Raw genomic sequence first — 24,690 nt, 5'->3', positions numbered from 1 at the left:
ACAGTAATTAGCAAAATATATGTTCAGGCCCTAGGAGCGTACCAAACCATATATCAATAAGGTGGTATAAGAACCACGACTTTGCTAGGCACAAGGCCTAGAGCCTTTAGAAGTGCTGGGATCACAAGGAACACCCAAGGTAGGGACACAGGGGACCCACGGGGGACGCGTGCAGTGTGAAAACACAGCCGTGAATCGCCGTTAACTTTAATAGGGAAAGTCAGGATTGGAAAATTAAAGAAAAGGGACACTTAGGAGCGGACTTTGAGCAAACCCCTTTAGACTTAAGGGGTTCTAGGGCCAGCACCCATGGGAGCACCGGAGTACTTGAGTTACCTCACCCAGGGAAGCCGGGTGCATAGGTGTCTTTTGGTGTTTGGAATCGTTGTCGATTTCAATAACGATTTGCTGTAAAGTGCTGCTGCCGTCAAAGAGGAAAGTGTCTGGGTTGAGCCAAGCCTGGATCGAAGATGAAGAAGACCTGAAAGCAGAGGGGACAGAACCTGGGTCACTTGCCAGTGACGAGGGGCACGATAAACGTATGCCCACCAATGTCGGGTGCTTCAGGTGAGTTGATGAACAGCTTGTCTCCTCAGCCACGAGGACCAGGAGGTGTCGACGATGACCAGGAGCTGGATTCGAGCTGTCCCACGAAGGATGTCTTGTGCTGCATCGTTAGTGGCCCGATTGGACACAGCGAGCCTTGGCAACAGCACCCCACGCAGTTAGAGAACAAAGGCTTTGGAGAGGACCAGCAAGGTCCGAAGGACTCACACAACGAGGATGAGTCAGGGCACATCTGGAGCAACCAGGGAAGCCCACAAGTAGTCAAAGATTCCTTCGCAGAGACCCACCAGTCAACAGACCATGGATCGCAAAGGGGCCTCGAGCGGTCGCCCTTGGATCTGGCTCACGGAACAATCGTGGAGTGTAGGCCAGCATTCTTCGGTGCAGATGATGCTCGGGAGTTAGGCTACATGTAACCCAAAGCACAGCCTCAAGGGACGTCAAGCGCTGATGCACTTGCAGATGTGCGCGGTGGCCAGGAGTTCCTATTCCACGCTACTCACGAGGGCTGCTGGTCTCAGCTTTCCTGGGGACTCGGGTCGGCCTCTGAGATGTCTGTAACTCCCCCTCTTGGGCTGCAGGTACTTCGGAGTCCGTCGGGAGCATCGGAGTTGCAGACTGGCAAAATGCTTTGTTGGTGCCTGCCAAGCAGTGGAGTCATTCCTTGACCCCAAGGGAGATTCTTCAGTCTTCTAGTCTTGCGTAGAAAGTCGAAGTTCCAGGATTTAGCTACAGAGTTTCATCTAGGGATATCTAAAGTCCTAAGGACTGGGGTTTCTACTTTATACCCAAGGAAAGGGTTGGACTGGCTCTGGGGACCCACCCATGGGAGGGTTTGGAAAGAGGGGTGGCTACATCCATTTCCTTTGTACTGTTTCGCACCAGAGCAGGGGCTGGTAGCCCCATGGACTGGTTTGAACTAGACTATGCAAAGGGACTACCAAATGTGCCCCCAGCGCAGACTTCAAAGTGCTCAGATGGCGCTCCTGCCCAGCCCCAAAACACTACATCTGGGAGGTGATAACACCTCCCTGTGACAGGAAGCCTATTGTCGAGGCCTCTCCTGCCGGAGTTTCGGTCAGCAACAGGAGGCCTGACTCGTGTCTGTGGAAGCGGCATCCATTTTGTGATGCCAGGGCTTTAGAAAGTTGGTACCGGGTATACCGGTGCTGTCATGTCTCTCCCTCTAGATGGGTGGCATGATACTCCCACACCAGTTACTGGTGTGGGGGAATGATTCCAAGGTGGGACATCATTTATCCCTGCCTTTGAGGTGAGGAGTGGGTGGGACATCACTTGTACCTGCCTATGAGGTGTGAGGAGCAGGTGGGACATCACTTGCACCTGCCTCTGAGGTGTGAGGAGCAGGTGGGACATCACTTGTTCCTGCCTATTAGGTGAGGAGCAGGTGTAACATCACTTGTAACTGCCTATGAGGTGAGGAGCAGGTGGGACATCATATGTACATTCCTATGAGGAGAGGAACAGGTGGGACATCACTTGTACCTTCCTATGAAGTGGGGGACAGGTGGGACATCACTTGTACCTGCCTTTGAGGTGTGAGGAGCAGGTGGGACATCACTTGTACCTTCCTATGCAGTGGGGGACAGGTGGGACATCACTTGTACCTGCCTTTGAGGTGTGAGGTGCAGGTGAGACATCACCTGTACCTTCCTATGAGGAGAGGAACAGGTGGGACATCACTTGTACCTTCCTATGAAGTGGGGGACAGGTGGGACATCACTTGTACCTGCCTTTGAGGTGTGAGGAGCAGGTGGGACATCACTTGTACCTTCCTATGAAGTGGGGGACAGGTGGGACATCACTTGTACCTGCCTTTGAGGTGTGAGGAGCAGGTGGGACATCACTTGTACCTGCCTATGAGGTGTGAGGATAAGGTGGGACATCACTTGTACCTGCCTATGAGGTGTGAGGAGCAGGTGGGACATCATTTGTACCTGCCTATGAGGTGTGAGGAGCAGGTGGGATATCACTTTTACCTGCCTATGGGGTGTGAGGAGCAGGTGGGATATCACTTTTACCTGTCTATGAGGTGAGGAGCAGGTGAGATATCACTTTTACCTGCCTATGAGGTGTGATGGTAAGGTGAGACATCGCTTGTACCTGCCTATGAAGTGTGAGGAGCTGGTGGTATATCACTTTTACCTGCCTATGAGGTGTGAGGGTAAGGTGAGATATCACTTGTACCTGCCTATCAGGTGTAAGGAGCAGGAGGGACATCACTTGTACCGGCCTATGAGGTGTGAGGAGCAGGTGTGACATCACTTGTACCTGCCTATGAGTCGAGGAGCAGGTGTGACAACACTTGTACCTGCCTATGAGGTATGAGGAGCAGGTGTGACATCATGTGTACCTGCCTATGAGGTGTGAGGAGCAGGTGGGATATCACTTGTACCTGCCTATGAGGTGTGAGAAGCAGGTGGGATATCACTTGTACCTGCCTATGAGATGAGATTTGAGGAGCAGGTGGGACATCACTTGTACCTGCCTATGAGGTGTGAGGAGCAGGTGGGATATCACTTGTACCTGCCTATGAGGTGTAGGGGAAGGTAGGACTTCACTTGTTACTGTCTATGAGGTGTGGGGGAAAGATAGGACATCACTTGTACCTGTCTATGAGCTGTGAGGAGCAGGTGGGACATCACTTGTACCTGCCTATGAGGTGTGAGGAGCAGGCGGGATATCACTTGTACCTGCCTATGAGGTGTAGGGGAAGGTAGGACTTCACTTGTTACTGTCTATGAGGTGTGGGGGAAAGATAGGACATCACTTGTACCTGTCTATGAGCTGTGAGGAGCAGGTGGGACATCACTTGTACCTGCCTATGAGGTGTGAGGAGCAGGCGGGATATCACTTGTACCTGCCTATGAGGTGTAGGGGAAGGTAGGACTTCACTTGTTACTGTCTATGAGGTGTGGGGGAAAGATAGGACATCACTTGTACCTGTCTATGAGCTGTGAGGAGCAGGTGGGACATCACTTGTACCTGCCTATGAGGTGTGAGGAGCAGGCGGGATATCACTTGTACCTGCCTATGAGGTGTAGGGGAAGGTAGGACTTCACTTGTTACTGTCTATGAGGTGTGGGGGAAAGATAGGACATCACTTGTACCTGTCTATGAGCTGTGAGGAGCAGTTGGGACATCACTTGTACCTGCCTATGAGGTGTGGGGGGCAGGTGGGACATCACTTGTACCTGCCTATGAGGTGTGGGGGGCAGGTGAGACATCACTTGTACCTGCCTATGAGGTGTGAGGAGCAGGTGGGACATCACTTGCTCCTGCCTATGAGGTGTAGGGGAAGGTAGGACTTCACTTGTTACTGTTTATGAGGTGTGGGGGAAAGGTAGAACATCACTTGTACCTGCCTATGAGGTATGAGGAGCAGGTGGGATATCACTTGTACCTGCCTATGAGGTGTAGGGGAAGGTAGGACTTCACTTGTTACTGTCTATGAGGTGTGGGGGAAAGGTAGGACATCACTTGTACCTGTCTATGAGCTGTGAGGGGCAGGCGGGACATCACTTGTACCTGCCTATGAGGTGTGGGGGGCAGGTGGGACATCACTTGTTCCTGCCTATGAGTTGTGAGGAGAAGGTGGGATATCACTTGTACCTGCCTATGAGTTGTGAGTAGCAGGTGGGACATCACTTGTACCTGCCTATGAGGTGTGAGTAGCAGGTGGGACATCACCTGTACCCGCCTATGAGGTGAGAGGAGCAGGTGAGACATCACTTGTACCTGCCTATGAGGTGTGAGTAGCAGGTGGGACATCACTTGTACCTGCCTATGAGGTGTGAGGAGCAGGTGAGACATCACTTGTACCTGCCTATGAGGTGTGAGGAGCAGGTGGGACATCACTTGCTCCGGCCTATGAGGTGTGAGGAGCAGGAGAGACATCACTTGTTCCTGTCTATGAGGTGAGAGGAGCAGGTGGGATATCATTTGTACCTGCCTATGAGATGAGATTTGAGGAGCAGGTGGGACATCACTTGTACCTGCCTATGAGGTGTGAGGAGCAGGTGGGATATCACTTGTACCTGCCTATGAGGTGTAGGGGAAGGTAGGACTTCACTTGTTACTGTCTATGAGGTGTGGGGGAAAGGTAGGACATCACTTGTACCTGTCTATGAGCTGTGAGGAGCAGGTGGGACATCACTTGTACCTGCCTATGAGGTGTGAGGAGCAGGTGGGATATCACTTGTACCTGCCTATGAGGTGTAGGGGAAGGTAGGACTTCACTTGTTACTGTCTATGAGGTGTGGGGGAAAGATAGGACATCACTTGTACCTGTCTATGAGCTGTGAGGAGCAGTTGGGACATCACTTGTACCTGCCTATGAGGTGTGGGGGGCAGGTGGGACATCACTTGTACCTGCCTATGAGGTGTGGGGGGCAGGTGAGACATCACTTGTACCTGCCTATGAGGTGTGAGGAGCAGGTGGGACATCACTTGTACCTGCCTATGAGGTGTAGGGGAAGGTAGGACTTCACTTGTTACTGTTTATGAGGTGTGGGGGAAAGGTAGAACATCACTTGTACCTGCCTATGAGGTATGAGGAGCAGGTGGGATATCACTTGTACCTGCCTATGAGGTGTAGGGGAAGGTAGGACTTCACTTGTTACTGTCTATGAGGTGTGGGGGAAAGGTAGGACATCACTTGTACCTGTCTATGAGCTGTGAGGGGCAGGCGGGACATCACTTGTACCTGCCTATGAGGTGTGGGGGGCAGGTGAGACATCACTTGTACCTGCCTATGAGGTGTGGGGGGCAGGTGAGACATCACTTGTACCTGCCTATGAGGTGTAGGGGAAGGTAGGACTTCACTTGTTACTGTTTATGAGGTGTGGGGGAAAGGTAGAACATCACTTGTACCTGCCTATGAGGTATGAGGAGCAGGTGGGATATCACTTGTACCTGCCTATGAGGTGTAGGGGAAGGTAGGACTTCACTTGTTACTGTCTATGAGGTGTGGGGGAAAGGTAGGACATCACTTGTACCTGTCTATGAGCTGTGAGGGGCAGGCGGGACATCACTTGTACCTGCCTATGAGGTGTGGGGGGCAGGTGGGACATCACTTGTTCCTGCCTATGAGTTGTGAGGAGAAGGTGGGATATCACTTGTACCTGCCTATGAGGTGTGTGGAGCAGGTGGGACATCACTTGTACCTGTCTATGAGGTGAGAGGAGCAGGTGGGACATCACTTGTACCTTGCTATGAGGTGTCAGGAGCAGGTGGGACATCACTCGTACCTGCCTATGAGGTGTCATGAGCAGGTGGGACATCACTTGCTCCGGCCTATGAGGTGTGAGGAGCAGGTGAGACATCACTTGTACCTGTCTATGAGGTGAGAGGAGCAGGGTAGGACATCACTTGTACCTGCCTGTGAGGTGTGAGGAGCAGGTGAGACATCACTTGTACCAGTCTATGAGGTGTGAGGAGCAGGCGGGATATCACTTGTACCTGCCAATGAAGTGTGAGGAGCAGGTGGGACATCACTTGTACCTGCCTATGAGGTGTGAGGAGCAGGTGGGACATCACTTCTATTTGCCTATGAGGTGTGAGTAGGGTGGGAATGATCCAGTGGAGTGTCATGGTGGGGTGCTGCCTGCCCCATGCCTCAGCTATCCCAGTCTCACAATCGTATTCCCTCATTCACATATATCTAGCCCAATGTCTCCAATTCTTGACTGTGGAGAGGGGGATTGGCTACTGATGATGTGAAGTGGCCAATCGTCTGTTAGCTATCAGGACTGGTGCGTATGTCAGCTCTCTGTGACGTATCGCTGTCAGGGCTACCTGTGCCCGAAGGGTTGAGTTTTTTGGGTGCAGCAGATACATGTGCATTTGTAAAGTGGGAGTCGGAGAGCTCTAAAGGACCGGCTACGCTGTCACCCTCTTGTTTCTAGTTGGATTGCGCCCTAACCTTGGGTTCACTTAGTATGAGAAGAATGATGGGCCGTGGGCACTTGACTAACTGTTGTGATTGATTTATGCAAATGTTTGTCCTTATCAGCCTGTATTGTTCTTAGAGAAACTAGAGGGTGGGGGAGGAAGTGTTAGTATAACCCTGTGCTGTCTACGGTGTTTGGTAGCTCTACTCATGAATATACACTCAGTTACGTCGTAAATACTGTGCAAACTGGATTTTTCGTTGTCATTTATTTGCACAATATCGAATCAATATCGTACCCTCTCTGTCCCACAGGCTTCAAATGTCTTTAATCAATGGGTCTGTGCTCGATGCACTGAAGAGAGCCAGGCCGGAGCTAGAGATCATGGACTGGTGCCCGTGACGAGATGTATTCTGGACGTCCATGGCGTGTCCGGAACAGTGCCGGCGCTAGAGATCCTCTAACATGACCTGTGAGGTGGTGTATCGGACAAAGATGGCTCGTTGTCAAAGTCCTCTTATCATTAGTCTGAATCAACACATGTAAGGTCACTGCTGTTTCACCCTATGGTCGTAAAAACACGTACAATACTAATAAGTTATACAGGTTAAATCACTCCAGGGGGTCTGGTGAATCACTCAAGGGGGTCAATCACTCCCGGGGGTCTGGTCAATCACTCCAGGGGGTCTGGTCAATCACTCCAGGGGGTCTGGTGAATCACTCCAGGGAATCTGGTAAATCACTCCAGGGGTCTGGTCAATCACTCCAGGGGGTCTGGTCAATCACTCCAGGGGGTCTGGGGAATCACTCCAGGGGGGTCTGGTAAATCACTCCAGGGGGTCTAATGAATCACTCATGGGGGTCTGGTGAATCACTCCAGGGGGTCTGGTGAATCACTCCAGGGGGTCTGGTCAATCACTCCAGGGGGTCTGGGGAATCACTCAAGGGGGGTCTGGTCAATCACTCCAGGGGGTCTGGTCAATCACTCCAGGGGGTCTGGTCAATCACTCCAGGGGGTCTGGTGAATCACTCCAGGGGGTCTGGTGAATCACTCCAGGAGCCTTGTCAATCACTCCAGGGGGTCTGGTCAATCACTCCAGGGGTCTGGTAAATCACTCCAGGGGGTCTGGTCAATCACTTCAGGGGGTCTGGTCAATCACTCCAGGGGGTCTGATGAATCACTCCAAGGGGTCTGGTGAATCACTCCAGGGGGTCTGGTGAATCACTCCAGGGGGTCTGGTCAATCACTCCAGGGGGTCTGGTCAATCACTTCAGGGGGTCTTGTCAATCACTCCAGGGGTCTGGTGAATCACTCCAGGGGGTCTGGTAAATCACTCCACGGGGTCTGGTCAATCACTCCAGGGGGTCTGGTCAATCACTCCAGGGGGTCTGGTCAGTCACCCCAGGGGGTCTGGTCAATCACTCCCGGGGGTCTGGTAAATCACTCCAGGGGGTCTGGTGAATCACTCCAGGAGTCTTGTCAATCACTCCAGGTGGTCTGGTCAATCACTCCAGGGGTCTGGTAAATCACTCCAGGGGGTCTGGTCAGTCACTCCAGGAGTCTTGTCAATCACTCCAGGGGGTCTGGTCAATCACTCCAGGGGGTCTGGTCAATCACTCCTGGGGTCTGGTCAATCACTCCAGGGGGTATGGTCAATCACTTCTGGGGGTCTGGTCAATCACTCCAGGGGGTCTGGTCAATCACTCCAGGAGTCTTGTCAATCACTCCAGGGGGTCTGGTCAATCACTCCAAGGGTCTGGTAAATCACTCCAGGGTGTCTGGTCAATCACTCCAGGGTGTCTGGTCAATCACTCCAGGGGGTCTGGTCATTCACTCCAGGAGTCTTGTCAATCACTCGAGGGGGTCTGGTCAATCACTCCAGGGGGTCTGGTCAATCACTCCTGGGGTCTGGTCAATCACTCCTGGGGTCTGGTCAATCACTCCAGGGGGTCTGGTCAATCACTCCTGGGGTCTGGTCAATCACTCCAGGGGGTCTGGGGAATCACTCCTGGGGTCTGGTCAATCACTCCAGGGGGTCTGGTCAATCACTCCTGGGGGTCTGGTCAATCACTCCCGGGAGTCTGGTCAATCACTCCTGGGGTCTGGTCAATCACTCCTGGGGGTCTGGTCAATCACTCCCGGGGGTCTGGTCAATCACTCCTGGGGTCTAGTTAATCACTCCTGGGGGTCTGGTCAATCACTCCAGGGGTCTGGTCAATCACTCAAGGGGTCTGGTAAATCACTCCAGGGGGTCTGGTCAATCACTCCAGGGGGTCTGGTCAATCACTCCAGGGGGTCTGGTCAATCACTTCAGGGGGTCTGGTCAATCACTCCAGGGGGTCTGGTAAATCACTCCAGGGGGTCTGGTCAATCACTCCAGGGGGTCTGGTGAATCACTCCAGGGGGTCTGGGGAATCACTCCAGGGGGTCTGGTGAATCACTCCAGGAGTCTTGTCAATCACTCCAGGGGGTCTGGTCAATCACTCCAGGGGTCTGGTAAATCACTCCAGGGGGTCTGGTCAATCACTTCAGGGGGTCTGGTCAATCACTCCAGGGGGTCTGATGAATCACTCCAGGGGGTCTGGTGAATCACTCCAGGGGGTCTGGTGAATCACTCCAGGGGGTCTGGTCAATCACTCCAGGGGGTCTGGTCAATCACTTCAGGGGGTCTTGTCAATCACTCCAGGGGTCTGGTGAATCACTCCAGGGGGTCTGGTAAATCACTCCACGGGGTCTGGTCAATCACTCCAGGGGGTCTGGTCAATCACTCCAGGGGGTCTGGTCAGTCACCCCAGGGGGTCTGGTCAATCACTCCCGGGGTCTGGTAAATTACCCCAGGGGTCTGGTCAATCACTCCAGGAGTCTTGTCAATCACTCCAGGGGGTCTGGTCAATCACTCCAGGGGTCTGGTAAATCACTCCAGGGGGTCTGGTCAGTCACTCCAGGAGTCTTGTCAATCACTCCAGGGGGTCTGGTCAATCACTCCAGGGGGTCTGGTCAATCACTCCTGGGGTCTGGTCAATCACTCCAGGGGGTCTGGTCAATCACTTCTGGGGGTCTGGTCAATCACTCCAGGGGGTCTGGTCAATCACTCCAGGAGTCTTGTCAATCACTCCAGGGGGTCTGGTCAATCACTCCAAGGGTCTGGTAAATCACTCCAGGGTGTCTGGTCAATCACTCCAGGGTGTCTGGTCAATCACTCCAGGGGGTCTGGTCATTCACTCCAGGGGGTCTGGTAAATCACTCCAGGGGGTCTGGTCAATCACTCCAGGGGGTCTGGTGAATCACTCCAGGGGGTCTGGGGAATCACTCCAGGGGGTCTGGTGAATCACTCCAGGAGTCTTGTCAATCACTCCAGGGGGTCTGGTCAATCACTCCAGGGGTCTGGTAAATCACTCCAGGGGGTCTGGTCAATCACTTCAGGGGGTCTGGTCAATCACTCCAGGGGGTCTGATGAATCACTCCAGGGGGTCTGGTGAATCACTCCAGGGGGTCTGGTGAATCACTCCAGGGGGTCTGGTCAATCACTCCAGGGGGTCTGGTCAATCACTTCAGGGGGTCTTGTCAATCACTCCAGGGGTCTGGTGAATCACTCCAGGGGGTCTGGTAAATCACTCCACGGGGTCTGGTCAATCACTCCAGGGGGTCTGGTCAATCACTCCAGGGGGTCTGGTCAGTCACCCCAGGGGGTCTGGTCAATCACTCCCGGGGTCTGGTAAATTACCCCAGGGGTCTGGTCAATCACTCCAGGAGTCTTGTCAATCACTCCAGGGGGTCTGGTCAATCACTCCAGGGGTCTGGTAAATCACTCCAGGGGGTCTGGTCAGTCACTCCAGGAGTCTTGTCAATCACTCCAGGGGGTCTGGTCAATCACTCCAGGGGGTCTGGTCAATCACTCCTGGGGTCTGGTCAATCACTCCAGGGGGTCTGGTCAATCACTTCTGGGGGTCTGGTCAATCACTCCAGGGGGTCTGGTCAATCACTCCAGGAGTCTTGTCAATCACTCCAGGGGGTCTGGTCAATCACTCCAAGGGTCTGGTAAATCACTCCAGGGTGTCTGGTCAATCACTCCAGGGTGTCTGGTCAATCACTCCAGGGGGTCTGGTCATTCACTCCAGGAGTCTTGTCAATCACTCGAGGGGGTCTGGTCAATCACTCCAGGGGGTCTGGTCAATCACTCCTGGGGTCTGGTCAATCACTCCTGGGGTCTGGTCAATCACTCCAGGGGGTCTGGTCAATCACTCCTGGGGTCTGGTCAATCACTCCAGGGGGTCTGGGGAATCACTCCTGGGGTCTGGTCAATCACTCCAGGGGGTCTGGTCAATCACTCCTGGGGGTCTGGTCAATCACTCCCGGGAATCTGGTCAATCACTCCTGGGGTCTGGTCAATCACTCCTGGGGGTCTGGTCAATCACTCCCGGGGGTCTGGTCAATCACTCCTGGGGTCTAGTTAATCACTCCTGGGGGTCTGGTCAATCATTCCAGGGGTCTGGTCAATCACTCAAGGGGTCTGGTAAATCACTCCCGGGGGTCTGGTCAATCACTCCCGGGGGTCTGGTCAATCACTCCAGGGGTCTGGTCAATCACTCCAGGGGTCTGGTAAATCACTCCGGGGGGTCTGGTAAATCACTCCAGGGGTCAGGTCAATCACTCCGGGGGTCTGGTAAATCACTCCAGGGGGTCTGGTCAATCACTCCAGGGGTCTGGTCAATCACTCAAGGGGTCTGGTAAATCACTCCCGGGGGTCTGGTCAATCACTCCTGGGGTCTTGTCAATCACTCCAGGGGGTCTGGTCAATCACTCCAGGGGGTCTGGTCAATCACTCCTGGGGGTCTGGTCAATCACCCCAGGGGGTCTGGTCAATCACTCCAGGGGGTCTGGTCAATCACTCCAGGGGGTCTGGTCAATCACTTCAGGGGGTCTGGTCAATCACTAATGGGGGTCTGGTCAATCCCTCCAGGGGGTCTGGTCAATCACTCCTGGGGGTCTGGTCAATCACTCCAGGGGGTCTGGTCAATCACTCCAGGGGGTCTGGTCAATCACCCCAGAGGGTCTGGTCAATCATTCCAGGGGGTCTGGTAAATCACTCCAGGGGGTCTGGTAAATCACTCCTGGGGGTCTGGTCAGTCACCCCAGGGGGTCTGGTCAATCACTCCACGGGGTCTGGTCAATCACCCCAGGGGGTCTGGTCAATCACTCCAGGGGGTCTGGTCAATCACTCCAGGGGTCTTGTCAATCACTCCAGGGGTCTTGTCAATCACTCCAGGGGTCTGGTGAATCACACCAGGGGGTCTGGTCAATCACTCCAGGGATCTTGTCAATCACTCCAGGAGTCTGGTGAATCACTCCAGGGATCTGGTAAATCACTCCAGGGGGTCTAGTCAATCACTCCAGGGGTCTGGTAAATCACTCCAGGGGGTCTGGTCAATCACTCCAGGGGGTCTGGTAAATCAATCCAGGGGGTCTGGTAAATCAATCCAGGGAGGTCTGGTCAATCACTCCAGGGTGTCTGGTCAATCACTCCAGGGGGTCTGGTCAATCACTCCAGGTGGTCTGGTGAATCACACCAGGGGTCTGGTCAATCACTCCAGAGGGTCTGGTGAATCACTCCAGGGGGTCTGGTCTATCACTCCAGAGGGTCTGGTGAATCACTCCAGGGGGTCGGGTCATTCACTCCAGGGGGTCTGGTCAATCACTCCAGGGGGTCTGGTCAATCACTCCAGAGGGTCTGGTGAATCACTCCAGGGGGTCTGGTCATTCACTCCAGGGGGTCTGGTCATTCACTCCAGGGGGTCTGGTCAATCACTCCAGGGGGTCTGGTCAATCACTCCAGGGGGTCTGGTTAATCTCTCCAAGGGGTCGGGTCAATCACCCAGGTTTGAATGATCCTTACTAAACACATATTGATCTCATTCAAACACTGACTGTCAAGTGAGTGAGTGCAACATGTAAATAAGTCACATTATGGGCTGCCCGTCTCAGAAAACTAAAGCATCAGACGGGTGAGCCGGGACCAGCTCATAAACAGGGGCAACTTATAGCAAAGAACAAAACACCTCAGAGAAGGAGCCAAACACACTCTGCAGCCGAGTATACATCCAGGAGCTGTAACAGGACGAGCATTAATTCTACGCAGATTCATGGATCAAACTTCAATTATCAAACAGCTTTGGAACCATCAGCAGACCCGAGAGTGAGCACGAGGCACAGAGAATCATTTTAAATATGGAAGTTAGTAGGTTTGCAACATCTGGGTATAATAACCAGTAAAGTGAGAGGATGAGGCGAAGATTATCGTGGAATAATGCCCTCTGAGAACCCAAACCAAGGTCTGGGCTGAGAACAAAACACTGGACGCAACGAGAGGAACAGGGCTATAGTTTGTGCAGAAGAAATAAGGCCTTATAGGATAATATATGTAATTTATAATCAACTGCAGTTACCTCCACACGCCAAGGAGCTGATAAAGTCATTCGCACAGACAAACTGATATGCAATGGAAAAAAGGCAATACAGTCAGTCAGTCAAATTCACTTTATTCGGTTAATTAAAGCCATAAAAGCATACTACAAATGTACAATAAAAATATCCAAGAAATGTTATAAAATGCAATCTAATTCATCGATATGCACATTAAAAAGAAGTCTCATCAGTTTCTAACAGTGGACACAAATTATTATCATATCCTACTTAAAAAACTAGCAAAACTGAAAAATTTCCGACACATTATTTAACATTTGAAGATAAATAAAGGCTGGTCTTGCCTAAATAAAACCTTTGCCTTTTAAAATAGGAATTATAAACCGATTTCGAATCTGTATAAAGTATTCACAAAATAAAACAAAAGTGCATGGAATCCTAAGTAGAGAAATTGTCACAAGTGCATGCATTCAAATCCTCCAACTTTTCAATCCCTTAGGTTCAGCGAAGAGCAAGTACAATTAATTTAATCTAAAACGGACCAGAAGAAAACGATGCTCCTGATTTGACACTATTGTCAAATACGGCTGAATCGTTAATGTTGTGTATATCAAGTGGTGTGCTCGCACCTGAGGTTTATTTAGTTCTTTCCGCTCTCTATCACTTTGGGAAATTTGGACATACATTTTTTGGGCCTACAATATGTCTGCCTTAACCATTTTGTCCGGAGAACTAAACAACTAAGGTCTTCCTAAATGTATAGCAGTCCTTTTACATAGTTCAATCATGGTATACTACTAACCAAATCAAGAAATAAACAATCACGGATAATATCACAATTCATCCCAAGCTCAGGGTTAGTCCAAATACTAATCCATTTGAGCAGAGGAGCCACTTCTATAGTATCTTAAATAAAACCAATGCCCAGCTCTTGATAAGTGATATGAGTGGAAGTCGAAGACGGAACAGGTAAAAATGTGTTTTCTACAATTTGAATATCCTTAGTATTCCTATAGCCCCAAAGGTCAGATCCATAGCTCGCAATAGCAAGACATTTGTCCTTAACATTGCTTGGACGGGTTTATGCCCAAAATCTAAGATGGTAGTAGTAGACCATGCCATTATATTTCTTTTAGCGTGCATTCGTGGGATCCAAGAAACCCTTTCGCCGAATAGCACTCCTAGATATAGGAATGACTTTACCCGAGTAAGTTCATTCCCCTCACAATAGTGAGTCTTATATTTTTTGGGTTTGGACCCCATAATCATGATGTGAGATTTAAAAAAAATTACGTCCATGTCCTGGGACTTCCTAAAGGTGGCAAAGGTAATTAAAAGATGCTGTAACCCTTTCGCCGTTCTGGCTAAAAGGGCAGCGTCATCCGCATATAGGAGGGCCAGAACTAATCCCTGCCCTATACGAGGAATATCCATACAGGCACCCGATGAAATTTCGTCAAGATCATTAATGTATATGGTAAATAAAAGTGGTGCTAAAATGCAACCCTGTCTCACTCCTTTAATTATACGAATGTTGCGTGTTAAGTTACCTTTTTGATCGATCTTACTGTGGATTCAAGATATTGGTGAAGATCCGCTAAGAAATTTACAATATTCTCGTCTACTCCAAGTTTCAGCAATAAATGCCATAACTTAGATCTATTTACTCAGTCAAAGGCCGAGGAGAGGTCCATGAATGCTAGATGTAGTGTACCCTTCTTCGCCAGAGTGTATTTCCCGATCAACAGAAGCAGATTTAGGCATTGATCAGTGGTACCTCTCCCCTTCCTAAAGCCATACTGTAGATTGGAGAGAATATTAGAGTGATCCAGCCACTCTGTAAGCTTTGCCAGTACCGCTCTGCCTAAGACCTTCACAGCTGAATCAAGCAAAGAAATAGGCCAAAAACAGCACGGATCACTTCTTAGTCCCGATTTAAAAACTGGTACTATTACTGATAACGACCAGGACTGCGGTAAGCCTACTTTGCAGGCACTATTAAAAACGTTAGCCAACAGTTTAGACCAAAGAGGTATATTAATTTTAAAGAGGTCAACAGGAACCCCATCCAGTCCTGGGGCTTAATTTCTAAACATTTGGGCTATAGCATTTGCTATTTCACTGTCTGTAAAGCTTAGAGAGTATTTTTGCCCACATAAATAAGATCACTTGATTCAGTATCTTCCTGGTCCCCATATATAGTTTTAAAATGGTTAACCCAATAATTTTCACGTATATTACATTCCAATGTGGTTCCTTTATCCTCTGAAAAGAATGGCCTATTAACAAGACTCCAACATTTTGAACTATTTTTTAAAACATCAATAGATTGCAGGAAACCCCTAAATATTTAAAGGCAATACAGAAAAAAACTAAGAGCACTAATAAAAAAGAAAAATCCATAAGAGAGCAATAAAGCAGGAATATACAAATCAAATAATAAAAATGAAGAAACCATCATATACTTGGTTGGTTAGGCCTTCAATCAGAAATAAATACAGGCACTAATCACACATTTTGGTCCTTAATATTGACAGGCCTACTGCAACATTAGAGCAGAGAAGTGTATAACATCTCGTGCAGTAAATGCAAAGCGTTTATGTAAGTTTTATATGGAAAAAGTCCACACCCACAACTTCTTGCGAGCAATATGGACTTTGAGCTCTACATTGCGGGCGGTGGAAAATTCTGCTCAGCTGGCGGAGTTTTGGGCACTCCGTGTTATTAATGGAATGCAGAGTTCCGGCTAAATTCCGCCAACCGTGCGATTTTCCGGTGCTACCCAGTGATGTTTTTCCCAAAGCAGGCAGTCACAACTCAAGCGGCAGCAAAACCAAATTGAGAAGCGGCGCCCTCAGATGACTCTGGTCAATTTCTGTTCACGCTGATTTTTCAGTGCGGAACGAGCTTCTGGCGCTAAAAATCAGTGCGAGCAGTGCAATGTGCCAATTTCCACCAAGTCTCGGACTCTTCAGAATCTCATGAAGTTTTCATGTAACTCCACGAGTTGCTTCCACCTCTACCATCTGTAGGTTTAAAGCGGTAGAGCTCTTAAAAGGAAATATCAAAAATACCGGGCCGCTGGGATGAATGGTACACCCATATCAGTCATGAAAACAGGCATAATAAACTGGAGTAACCTTTTGTCGTTATTAACTAAACAATCAATTTTTCTCTTTGTTAATTATAGAAAAACTAAAATGATGTCATTTGGAATCCCAAAGTCCCGATTTAAGTGGAATGTCAACAGGGCCAGCTATATCGCAGGTGGAGCCTGGTGCGACAATGTTTGTTGGCGCTTCCCCAATGACCAGCCCCGGATTCCCTCACGACCACCCTTTATCAGGGCCCCCAAGGCTCCATAACCGCTCTCTCCCTCTTGCATTTCTTTTGTTTTATAGCGCCACTCCTACCAATGTAGGGCTTCAGAGCACTTTACATCACACACACCTTACACAGAGGCAATCAATCATACATGTGTAAATCAGTGCAGAGGAAATGCTACATAAGTCCGAGGACTACAGGGGGCAAGAGTTACAAGTCATCCATACTGGTGGCAGTACATTTTAAGTGCTTGGTCTGAAGAAGCACAAACCAAGAATTTAAAACGTAGCACCATGGTTGTGGGTTGGCTTTACTAATGAAAATTGATTTCTACCCAAGTGGGACCTTGTTGCAACATTAGGATGATGAAAGACTGGGAGAAAAATCACAACGCTCTAATCTACACCTTGCAGTTGGTATGCAGCTCTTGGATGACAGTTAATAGCTCACTGTTCTATGTTAAGATTGAAACTTATAAACTGCAAGTAACAATAGGATCTCTCTGACAGAAGCAGGAACACACTGACATATTTACATTATACGCACTTTGTGATCTGCATGGTTCACCTGCTTTGCAGCAGGCACTTTACCCTCCTGTGCTACTTGATGATGAGTCTCTCTGCAGCAGGTCCATCAATCACCAGAGTTATCTTGATATTTTTATGGTTGCCTGAAAATTTACAAAGGCCAGGAACCCGGCAGCGGGTGCTTTTAAAACCATATTGTATTTAAAAACACGGCGCCTCCCCAAAGTCAGCGCCCGGTGCGGCGGCACCGATATCACCGCCCTACAGCCGGCCCTGCATGTTGAGGTAGTAACTGAGCAAAGCACAGAATACACTTATTTAGGGGTTTCCTGCGAATAGAAATTGACCCGGTAATCACACTTAAACCAGATTAAAAATTCAGTGTCGGCGACAGGTAGAGCCGTTGCACATTTTTCACATCTCTACGGGGGGCTCTGGGCCCCGCACTTACGGTCATAACTATGAAAATATGTTTTTGCCTTCTTATACAAAGGCATCATTTTAAAGAAACAAAAGATGGCGGTGTTAAACTCCTTGTTTATTAATATTAAACAGCACATTTTCAAGTTACGATCTTGTACGTCGCACTGTTGGATTTGATTAGAATTTGTACTAAAGCATCTACCTCCCTTAAATTATATTAATCTGGCTAATCATTTATGTGACGTAGAGAATGCACCATCATCTTGTTTAAAGGTCTTTATCAGAGAAGACCTGGGATAAAACCGGAGTACAAGCGTGGAAGCCACAGAACCTAAGTTGTAATTGATATTAAGAAATGTCTAATTATGTCCAATAAAGTAACTAGTGGCAATCCTAAAGTTAACTAAGAAGACGCTAATAAACAGGACCATGGACTAGATGTATGCAGCGGCAGCACAGGGGAAGAACCCACACTAGACTCATGAACTCTCTCCAAGGAAAGCCAAATGTATCTTGACCCTAACCTAAGCCAGAGGGTAGAAGAGGCTTCTCTGCGCTTCAGGCTCCCATGCGTCCCACTGTTGCAGTCCGGGGGAAGGGGAATAAGTCTGACCATCAATTGACCCGATGCTGTGCTCTCAACTCTTATTCGGAAACAATTGGGCAAATCCTTTGCTTGTGTCCTATCAACAAGACTTAAGAAATAAGTACCTGAAACCACCTTTTAAGGAAGCGGCATTAGTACACTCTGAGGCGAGTGATTACTGGTTTGCAGGAAACACAAACAAACTAATCGGGTGGACGATCAAGGTCATCTCGCTAATGGCGCTGCATTGGAAGAATTTCAAGAATCTATCAAAATAATTTATTTTATGATTTTAAGGTTTAATAATGTACTCAGGGATTTTAAAAAGCCGACCTTGGTGATTTGTAGAAGTTTTGTGTCGATCAAATAATAACATTGCATGGGGCATTTTCATAAAGAAAATGGGAAATTATTTGTAATGGAACTCAAGGAATATTAATGAATTTATTTGTGCAATTTCTGAGTATTATTAGTGGAGGAGATTGAGGGCTGTTTGTATGATTTGCTTTGGTTTATAACATACATTTTCAAATAAAGATTTACCTCCCTATGACTTCGACTTATTGCAAGCGTTCTTCCCTCACTTTTGGTGTGTTTGACTCCCAGCGTGGACCTACACTGATTGCCTCCCACGACATCTCAGAGAACACCTCAGCGTCTGAGATTGGCATCTAGAGGGTATTGAAATCGTGGGGAGGGGGCCCTGCATGGTTGCCCAACTCCTGGGAATACACCCCGTCTCTGAGATTGGCGTCATGTGGGGCCTGAGATCTTGGGGACGCAGCCTGGCTCCCCAAGATCTCAGAGAACCCCCCAGTGTCTCAGATTGACATCATGGTTGGAAGCATAAGATCCTGGTGGGAGCACAGTCTGACTACTGAAGACTTCAGAGGTCACAATGGCTGAGAATTCATGAACAGAGAGAGGTGACCAACTGTCCTTGTGTCTGAGTAAGATCTCCCTGAGGCCGATGGACCTCTTCTTACAAATGTCCTTGTGTCTGAGTAAGATCTCCCTGAGGCCGATGGACCTCTTCTTACAACTGCCCATGTGTCTGAGTAAGATCTCCCTGAGGCCGATGGACCTCTTCTTACAAATGTCCTTGTGTCTGAGTAAGATCTCCCTGAGGCCGATGGACCTCTTCTTACAACTGTCCTTGTGTCTGAGTAAGATCTCCCTGAGGCCGATGGACCTCTTCTTACAACTGTCCTTGTGTCTGAGTAAGATCTCCCTGAGGCCGAGGGACCTCTTCTTACAACTGTCCTTGTGTCTGAGTAAGATCTCCCTGAGGCTGATGGACCTCTTCTTACAACTGTCCTTGTGTCTGAGTAAGATCTCCCTGAGGCTGATGGACCTCTTCTTACAACTGTCCTTGTGTCTGAGAAAGGTCTCCCTGAGGCCGATGGACCTCTTCTTACAACTGTCCTTGTGTCTGAGTAATATCTCCCTGAGGCCGAGGGACCTCTTCTTACAACTGTCCTTGTGTCTCAGTAAGATCTCTCTGAGCCCGGCAATCCTCTTCTTACAACTGTCCTTGTGTCTGAGTAAGATCTCCCTGAGGCTGATGGACCTCTTCTTATAACTGTCCTTGTATCGGAGCTAGATCTCCCTGAGGCTGATGGACCTCTTCTTACAACTGTCCTTGTGTCTGAGTAAGATCTCCCTGATGCTGATGGACCTCTTCTTACAACTGTCCTTGTGTCTGAGTAATATCTCCCTGAGGCCGAGGGACCTCTTCTTACAACTGTCCTTGTGTCTGAGTAAGATCTCCCTGAGGCTGAGGGACCTCTTCTTACAACTGTCCTTGTGTCTGAGTAATATCTCCCTGAGGCCGAGGGACCTCTTCTGACAACTGTCCTTTTGTCTGAGTAAGATCTCCCTGAGGCTGAGGGACCTCTTCTTACAACTGTTCTTGTCTCTGAGTAAGATCTCCCTGAGGCTGATGGACCTCTTCTTACAACTGTCCTTGTGTCTGAGTAAGATTCCCCTGAGGCTGATGGACCTCTTCTTACAACTGTCCTTGTTTCTGAGTAAGATTCCCCTGAGGCTGATGGATCTCTTCTTACAACTGTCCTTGTGTCTGAGTAAGATCTCCCTGAGGCTGATGGACCTCTTCTTACAACTGTCCTTGTGTCTGAGTAAGATCTCCCTGAGGCTGATGGACCTCTTCTTACAACTGTCCTTGTGTCTGAGTAAGATCTCCCTGAGGCCGATGGACCTCTTCTTACAACTGTCCTTGTGTCTGAGTAATATCTCCCTGAGGCCGAGGGACCTCTTCTTACAACTGTCCTTGTGTCTCAGTAAGATCTCTCTGAGCCCGGCAATCCTCTTCTTACAACTGTCCTTGTGTCTGAGTAAGATCTCCCTGAGGCTGATGGACCTCTTCTTATAACTGTCCTTGTATCGGAGTAAGATCTCCCTGAGGCTGATGGACCTCTTCTTACAACTGTCCTTGTGTCTGAGTAAGATCTCCCTGATGCTGATGGACCTCTTCTTACAACTGTCCTTGTGTCTGAGTAAGATCTCCCTGAGGCTGATGGACCTCTTCTTACAACTGTCCTTGTGTCTGAGAAAGGTCTCCCTGAGGCCGATGGACCTCTTCTTACAAATGTCCTTGTGTCTGAGTAAGATCTCCCTGAGGCCGATGGACCTCTTCTTACAACTGTCCTTGTGTCTGAGTAAGATCTCCCTGAGGTCGATGGACCTCTTCTTACAACTGTCCTTGTGTCTGAGTAAGATCTCCCTGAGGCTGATGGACCTCTTCTTACAACTGTCCATGTGTCTGAGTAAGATCTCCCTGAGGCCGATGGACCTCTTCTTACAACTGTCCTTGTGTCTGAGTAAGATCTCCCTGAGGCAGTGGGACCTCTTCTTACAACTGTCCTTGTGTCTGAGTAACATCTCCCTGAGGCCGAGGGACCTCTTCTTACAACTGTCCTTGTGTCTGAGTAAGATTCCCCTGAGGCTGATGGACCTCTTCTTACAGCTGTCCTTGTGTTTGAGTAAGATTCCCCTGAGGGTGATGGACCTCTTCTTACAACTGTCCTTGTGTCTGAGTAAGATTCCCCTGAGGCTGAGGGACCTCTTCTTACAACTGTCCTTGTGTCTGAGTAAGATTCCCCTGAGGCTGATGGACCTCTTCTTACAACTGTCCTTGTGTCTGAGTAAGATTTCCCTGAGGCTGAGGGACCTCTTCTTACAACTGTCCCTGTGTCTGAGTAAGATTCCCCTGAGGCTGATGGACCTCTTCTTACAACTGTCCTTGTGTCTGAGTAAGATCTCCCTGAGGCTGATGGACCTCTTCTTACAACTGTCCTTGTATCGGAGTAAGAGCTCCCTGAGGCTGGTGGACCTCTTCTTACAACTGTCCTTGTATCTGAGTAAGATCTCCCTGATGCTAATGGACCTCTTCTTACAACTGTCCTTGTGTCTGAGTAAGATCTCCCTGAGGCTGATGGACCTCTTCTTACAACTGTCCTTGTGTCTGAGTAAGATCTCCCTGAGGCTGATGGACCTCTTCTTACAACTGTCCTTGTGTCTGAGTAAGATCTCCCTGAGGCTGATGGACCTCTTCTTACAACTGTCCTTGTGTCTGAGTAAGATCTCCCTGAGCCCGACGATCCTCTTCTTACAACTGTCCTTGTGTCTGAGTAAGATCTCCCTGAGGCCGATGGACCTCTTCTTCAACAGTCCTTGTGTCTCAGTAAGATCTCTCTGAGCCCGGCAATCCTCTTCTTACAACTGTCCTTGTGTCTGAGTAAGATCTCCCTGAGGCTGATGGACCTCTTCTTATAACTGTCCTTGTATCGGAGCTAGATCTCCCTGAGGCTGATGGACCTCTTCTTACAACTGTCCTTGTGTCTGAGTAAGATCTCCCTGAGCCCGACGATCCTCTTCTTACAACTGTCCTTGTGTCTGAGTAAGATCTCCCTGAGGCTGATGATCCTCTTCTTACAACTCTCTTGCCATTTCAGGGACCTTCAAGTGAACTCAAGTTCTCACTGGAAGCCATTGTGACCTGGCCAAAGCAGGAGAAGGCCTCTCTCCAAACCTCTGCTTCTACATTTCCCCGAAGCCTCGCTTGTGTTCTCATCTCAAGCTGGAGGTGGGACAGGCTGGAGAGTTGTTATAACTAGGACTTGCAACTATCCATCCATCTTTGAAAGAATGATGACCAAAATCAGGGCCATCCTGGCTTGAGCGTCAAGAAGAGGAAAGATGTTTTTGGCCAACTTTGTACTCTGTGCTTCCTGATTTATTATTGGCCACAAGAACGTGAGTCTCTAAATGCCTCTCCAGAGAACCACACGACCAAACACACTGGCTGTGGGTTAGGAAAGAATGAGCTTGAAGATGCAAACCACAAATGCACACCACCAAGAACCTAGTCACCAAACAGTAATTTGAGTGTGACAACCACACCCTCACATATCCAGCCTTGCCAACCTGCTGCTGGGCAGTATGGGAAGAACATTAAAAGGCATAGTTACTAACCTTTCACACAATGCAGCACAACAAGTGAAGTTTCAGTGCTAAATAAAAAGGAGAGAGGAGAGCAGTGCCGTATTTTCAAAGACACTGCGCAGTTCTGCATTCTGCTAATACTGGTGCACTTGGGATTGTCTAGCGCCAACGCAGGGTCCTTTGTGTCATTGCACAAAGTGTCTGCATTGTGGTCAGAATAGTTTTTTGTGCAGAAAGAAATACTTTCCTGTACAAAAACTATCCTTTGAAGTTATTCTCTCTGTTCATGTGTGCCGCCGCTGCAGAAAAAGTCAATAACAAGGAGAAATAAATAGAATTCTCCTTGTTTCTCCGGCCTCAGGTAGACGCGGTCTCGCAGTCAAGGTAGGGGGCCCGCACTTGTTGCAGAGGCCCCGCAGTAATAGTGGGGGCTCGCACTTGTGGAAGAGGATCCACAGTTGAGGCGGGGCCCGCACTTGTTGCAGAGGCCCCGCAGTAATAGTGGGAGGCTGAGGTTACGCATGTTTTTGCTCCGCTTTGCATTTAGCAGCCATTTTGTGGTTAGCCGCCATTTTGTGTTGCCTCACTCAGGCAGCACGGCTAACGCGGTAAACATGGTCTTTCTGCCTTTTCAGCTGCTCTGTGTCTTTTCTATTAAAGAACAACCCTTGTCTTTGTTTATGAAACTGATGTCAGGGTCTGGCCGAGTTCGTAAAGCCATGTCTAGACTGATTAATCCACGTCTTACTCCACTATTTGGGTCCCACCATTCTTCCCTACTTTATATTGTTTAACTGGCCTTCACCATTCTCTTCGTGTGTTCTCTTGTTACATAGCCCTTCCTTTGAAGCATTCTACACATGTTTTGCCACCTGTAAATTGAATTACGGGCACTAGTGTTGATTAACCTGAGGGGAGGAGAGCACACGGGGTCTGAAAGGAGGGTGTGTTTCAGACATCCGATAGTTTGTTTTCGAACTATTCCTATTTGTTAGTTTTTTGTGTATTGGGAGTTGTCATTGTAAACTTGTTCTGTATAATAGACTGTGCGCCAGGGATTGAAGTGGCAGTCTCTTGAGAACCTACCTGTGTGGTACTTCTTAGATAACTGTACTTAGCTGCAGCTAATAAATCTACTTTTCTATGCCCAACAGAGTGTTCCGTGTCTCTTTCGGTCGAGGCAGGTGAACTCGGAGATCTTAGGCGTGCCCTGCGCCGCCTGGCCCATAAGGTCAGGTTCTCCAATTGGCGGCCCAACGTGTGGGCGACTTCAGCGGTAGTAGTTTTTGCCCTAGAGTCGTGAGGAGCTTCGCGAGAAAATTCCGGAGGATTTCGCGAACCACGTGAGCGACCCCTGCATGTCGAAGTGGACCGAAGGTTTTTTGAAGCGCGGCTACTCCTTCCCGACGGCTGCTGACGACTGCTGCCCTGACTGTCGCCCTGCCTTGGCCCTTTGGTGATGATTGGTATCGCGAGACGTTAGACGGACATCTGTTGGCGTGAGAAAAACACTAAGTTAAGTATTTGTGGGTAGCGCCCACTCTTTGTTTTTGTCTTTGTTATTCGATTAGCATGCTAACCGAAGCCAAGGGGTAATTACGTTTGTGCTGTGACTATATTGTCAGAAAAAAATCCCTTGACGTTTGTAAGGAAGTCCAGTTCATTACGAAATGCCTGGATTTAGTAAGTTTAGGAAATTTTGCTGTTTTGGTTGTTCTAGGGATTCCCGGCTAGAGGATTCTTGTCCGGGTCCTCCAGTTGGAACTCCTACTTATGAGCTTTACTAAAAACATGGTCTGGGTCCAATTGTTTTTAACGAAACATGGATCCGATATACAAAGAAAGATGGTGTTCTACAGTGGCCACAAAATGGTACTTTTGAGCCTGATATACTAGATAATTTGGAAGCGATTCTATTTAAGAGAAAAACCCAGCCGGCAATGTTTGACTCTTTCCGCCTTTGGTGTAAGGAAGCCAAACAGAAAGAAATTAAGCAAATGAAGAAAGATAAGAAAGAGCAGAGTATGACGATTTTACAGGCTGCCCAACAGTTTAAAAATGACGAAGCTGATCAGGTGATTGAGGTGTCGGAAAGACAACATCGTATGGCAATATATAGATGTTATCCTGTTTTACCTACTGTATCGAAGAGTAAAACTCCCGATGACGATTGTTTTATGTCCCATTTACTGACATTACCTCCACCATATGTGTTAGGTGCTAATGCACCGCTATTACAACCTGCTGTTAATCCAGCTGTTTTGGTCCCTGCTCGATTGCCTATTCCTGTGATTCCAGTTCCACCCCCTTTGCCAGCGACTTCTGTACCCCAATCTTCTGTGCCTCAGCCTCCTCCGTCTGTTGTTTCTTTTGCTACAGATTCTTCTTCTGTCTTACAGAATACGGTGTCTCCTGTTTTAGTGTCAGATTCCCCTACAGCTCGACAACGCTTAGTTGACACCGTTT

At 48.9% G+C, this 24,690-nt stretch overlaps 1 protein-coding gene across 1 annotated transcript in view; it reads left to right on the top strand.

The window, feature by feature from the left end:
* Nucleotides 1-21,777, top strand: part of LOC144805763 (NACHT, LRR and PYD domains-containing protein 3-like) — a 526,287-nt gene extending 504,510 nt beyond the window's left edge. The window contains exon 11 of the mRNA XM_078672252.1: nucleotides 21,735-21,777. Within this exon, the coding sequence (XP_078528378.1) occupies nucleotides 21,735-21,777 (43 nt within the window). The remainder of the gene's footprint in view (nucleotides 1-21,734) is intronic.
* The last annotated feature ends 2,913 nt before the right edge of the window (nucleotides 21,778-24,690 follow it).

Source organism: Lissotriton helveticus, assembly GCF_964261635.1.
Source record: "Lissotriton helveticus chromosome 1_1 unlocalized genomic scaffold, aLisHel1.1 SUPER_1_unloc_23, whole genome shotgun sequence".
Taxonomy (NCBI): domain Eukaryota; kingdom Metazoa; phylum Chordata; class Amphibia; order Caudata; family Salamandridae; genus Lissotriton; species Lissotriton helveticus.
This window is presented reverse-complemented; position numbering and strand designations above follow the sequence as displayed.